The 2847-nt window shown below is 47.5% G+C and overlaps 1 protein-coding gene across 1 annotated transcript in view; it reads left to right on the top strand.

The window, feature by feature from the left end:
- Iars2 (isoleucyl-tRNA synthetase 2, mitochondrial) overlaps window positions 1–2847 on the top strand; it is a 41607-nt gene that overhangs the window by 21651 nt on the left and 17109 nt on the right. The window contains exons 13-14 of the mRNA XM_021199411.1: window positions 1964–2066; window positions 2576–2669. Coding sequence (XP_021055070.1) covers window positions 1964–2066; window positions 2576–2669 — 197 coding nt within the window. The remainder of the gene's footprint in view (window positions 1–1963; window positions 2067–2575; window positions 2670–2847) is intronic.

Below are 2847 nucleotides of genomic sequence, written 5' to 3'. Positions count from 1 at the left end.
CCATGTGGGTCACAGCTTTGCTTCATGTGTGTGCATGTATCCATGTGGGTCACAGCTTTGCTTCATGTGTGTGCATGTATCCATGTGGGTCACAGGCACACCTGGTGCCCACAGAAGAGGGCATTGCATCTCCTAGAACTGGAATTTGGTTGTGAACCAACTGCCTTGTACTTAGAACTGAGCCTGGCTCCTCTGCACTCTTAATCACGGAACCATCTCTCCAGTCCCCCACCTTAGCTTTAGTGAGGCGTCTCCCATTTCAGGTCACAGAGTCATCATAATTTTTATTACCTTCTTGATTTGCACCCTTTTGCAGTTTTTACAAACAGCTTCGTTGACCCCTGACCTCCCAGAGCTGGAAGACTGAGATAACAGTGTGGTTAATACAATATCTGGAGCAGATCTGGACCTCGGCTTTGCCATGGTCACTGTCCATTCCCAGGAACGCTGATGGATCTGCACTTGCTCGCACTGGTTCTGGAGTGGAGAGAGGCAGCTGTTTCAGAGATAGGGTTTACTGTGTATTTTAATCTTGGAGTACTTACGTGGAAGCTGATCAGAGCTCGTTCACTTAGAGTGCTTGCTGCTCTTCCAAAGGATTAGAGTTCGCAGCACCTACATCAGGCAGCTATCAACTGCTTGCAGCTCCAGCTCCAGGGGTCCCAGTGGCAGCCAACTTCCAAGAATAAACACACAAATGTAGTAGACAAACATACACAAACACATGAATATACAAGTACAAATAAATCCTAAATCCTAATGTAGGTGTATGACTTAGTAATCAACATAGAACCATTCAGATTTATCTCAAAGACTCAGTCAGCATTCTTTTGGTTTTTAGAGTCAGAATTTCTCTGTGTAGCCCTGGATGTCCTGGAACTCACAATGTAGATCAGGCTGGTCTGGAACTCACAAAGATCCACCTGCCTCTGCCTCCCTAGGGTTGGATTAATGTACCACTAGTGCCCACGTACTTTTTTTTTTTTTTTTAAAGATTTATTTATTATTATATCTAAGTACATTGTAGCTGTCTTCAGATGCACCAGCAGAGGGCGTCAGATCTCATTACAGATGGTTGTGAGCCACCATGTGGTTACTGGGATTTGGACTCAGGACCTTCGGAAGAGGTCGCAGTCCATGCTCTTAGCCACTGAGCCATCTCTCCAGCCCACCCACGTACATATTAATTATATGTTAAAATGTCAAGTGCTGCTGTGGGGACTTCGTTTACTAGGCCAGTATTTGTCAAGTCTCTTGGTGATGTGCTGTTGCTGCTGCTGCTGCTTGTGTTTTATAAATGAGAACCCAGAAGTGCAGAGAGGCCCAGGGCCCTGCCTGGGTCGCTTGGTGAGTTGATAACTAAGGTATCGCTTGTTGCACCCAAATCTGTGGGGTCTGTGCTGTTGCTTGTTGTGTGTGCTAAACAGAAAGCAACTCCAAGAGGCCCTAGTGTGAGCAGCAGGTTAAGTGTTACTACTGCACAGCATTGAACAGGAGGGTGGAGAGCTCCAAGCCGCTTAGCCAGGGGCTGGACTGAGTCATGGGCAGAGACCATGGGGCCTTGAAAGTTTCTGAGAGGGATGTTGAATGACAGCAGTTACAGGAATGCTTCTGCTGGAGTCGGGGTCGGCTTCTCTGTGAGAGAGGGAGGGGGTGGGGCGTCGGCACTGTAGCCAGTGCTGAGGTAGTGAGGTAGACTGATAGACAGGTAGAACTGACAGGATATGTCAGCTTGATTTGGCAGGAAATGAGGACAGAGTTCCTGGACAGGAACCATAGGGACGACATGGGAGTTGTGGAGAGCGCTGTTTTCCTGTTTAGGGACATGTGTGGTCACGATGGTCTTGTTTATACTCAATTTAAAATGATGGGATCAGTCAAGCCATTTAAGATTCTGGCGAAACAGTAACTGACAAATGTTTGTCACAGGGATACATTGCTGATCCTGCCTGTTTCCCCACAGCCAAACCACCGAGCATATTATTAAACTCGTCGAGCAGCACGGCAGCGATGTGTGGTGGACCCTCCCCTCTGAGCAGCTTCTCCCAGCCGAAGTCGTAGCTCAGGTCAGTGTGAGCCACGCTGGGAGGTAAAGGTGACTTTTTGAAGCAATAGAACTGGGAGAATTAGAGGCAGATGCAGTTTAGAAGTGAACATTTTTTCTTACAGTCAAAACATCATCTGTAACACAGCAGTGGAAGGTGGGGCATATGTAACCTCACCCCGCCAGTGCCGTTCCGACTGTCTTAGGTGACTAAGCAGATGGTACCATGAGAAAAGTCCCTCTTGTTGGCACAACAGGGCTGTGTGGGTCTGACACAGCGATTCCTGATGGTGTTCTCTGCCGCCATCTTACTGAAGAGGAAAACGTGATTGTTGCTATACCAGTGGCTATGTCTACACGTGTGGCCATTCACTTTCTGTGCTGCCAGGGGCTGCGTTCAACTGTGAAGTGCATTTTAGTGTTTATTTTTTAAATGTGGATTTAGTGACTGTATTTCACTTTAAAATTGTGGAATGTTTACCGTGTATGGTGTGGCATCTGTAGGTCAGCTCTCTCCTGCCTTCTTCTCAGGCCGGTGGTCCTGATGCTTTGGAATACGTGCCAGGGCAGGACATTTTGGACATCTGGTTTGACAGTGGAACTTCATGGTCTTGTGTTCTACAAGGTAATTATTTTTTCTTTCTCTTTTCTTTTCATTTTGTTTGTTTTTCAAATCAGGGTCTCTGTGTAACAGCCCTGACTACCCTGGAGCTCACTCTGTAGACCAGGCTGGCTTTGAATTCGGAGATCTGCCTGCCTCTGCCTCCTGTCTCCTGCCTCCTGCCTCCTGCCTCCTGCCTCCT

This window comes from Mus pahari, chromosome 5, assembly GCF_900095145.1.
Source record: "Mus pahari chromosome 5, PAHARI_EIJ_v1.1, whole genome shotgun sequence".
Taxonomy (NCBI): domain Eukaryota; kingdom Metazoa; phylum Chordata; class Mammalia; order Rodentia; family Muridae; genus Mus; species Mus pahari.
The sequence above is the reverse complement of the archived record's forward strand: the minus strand, read 5'-3'. Positions and strand labels throughout refer to the sequence as shown.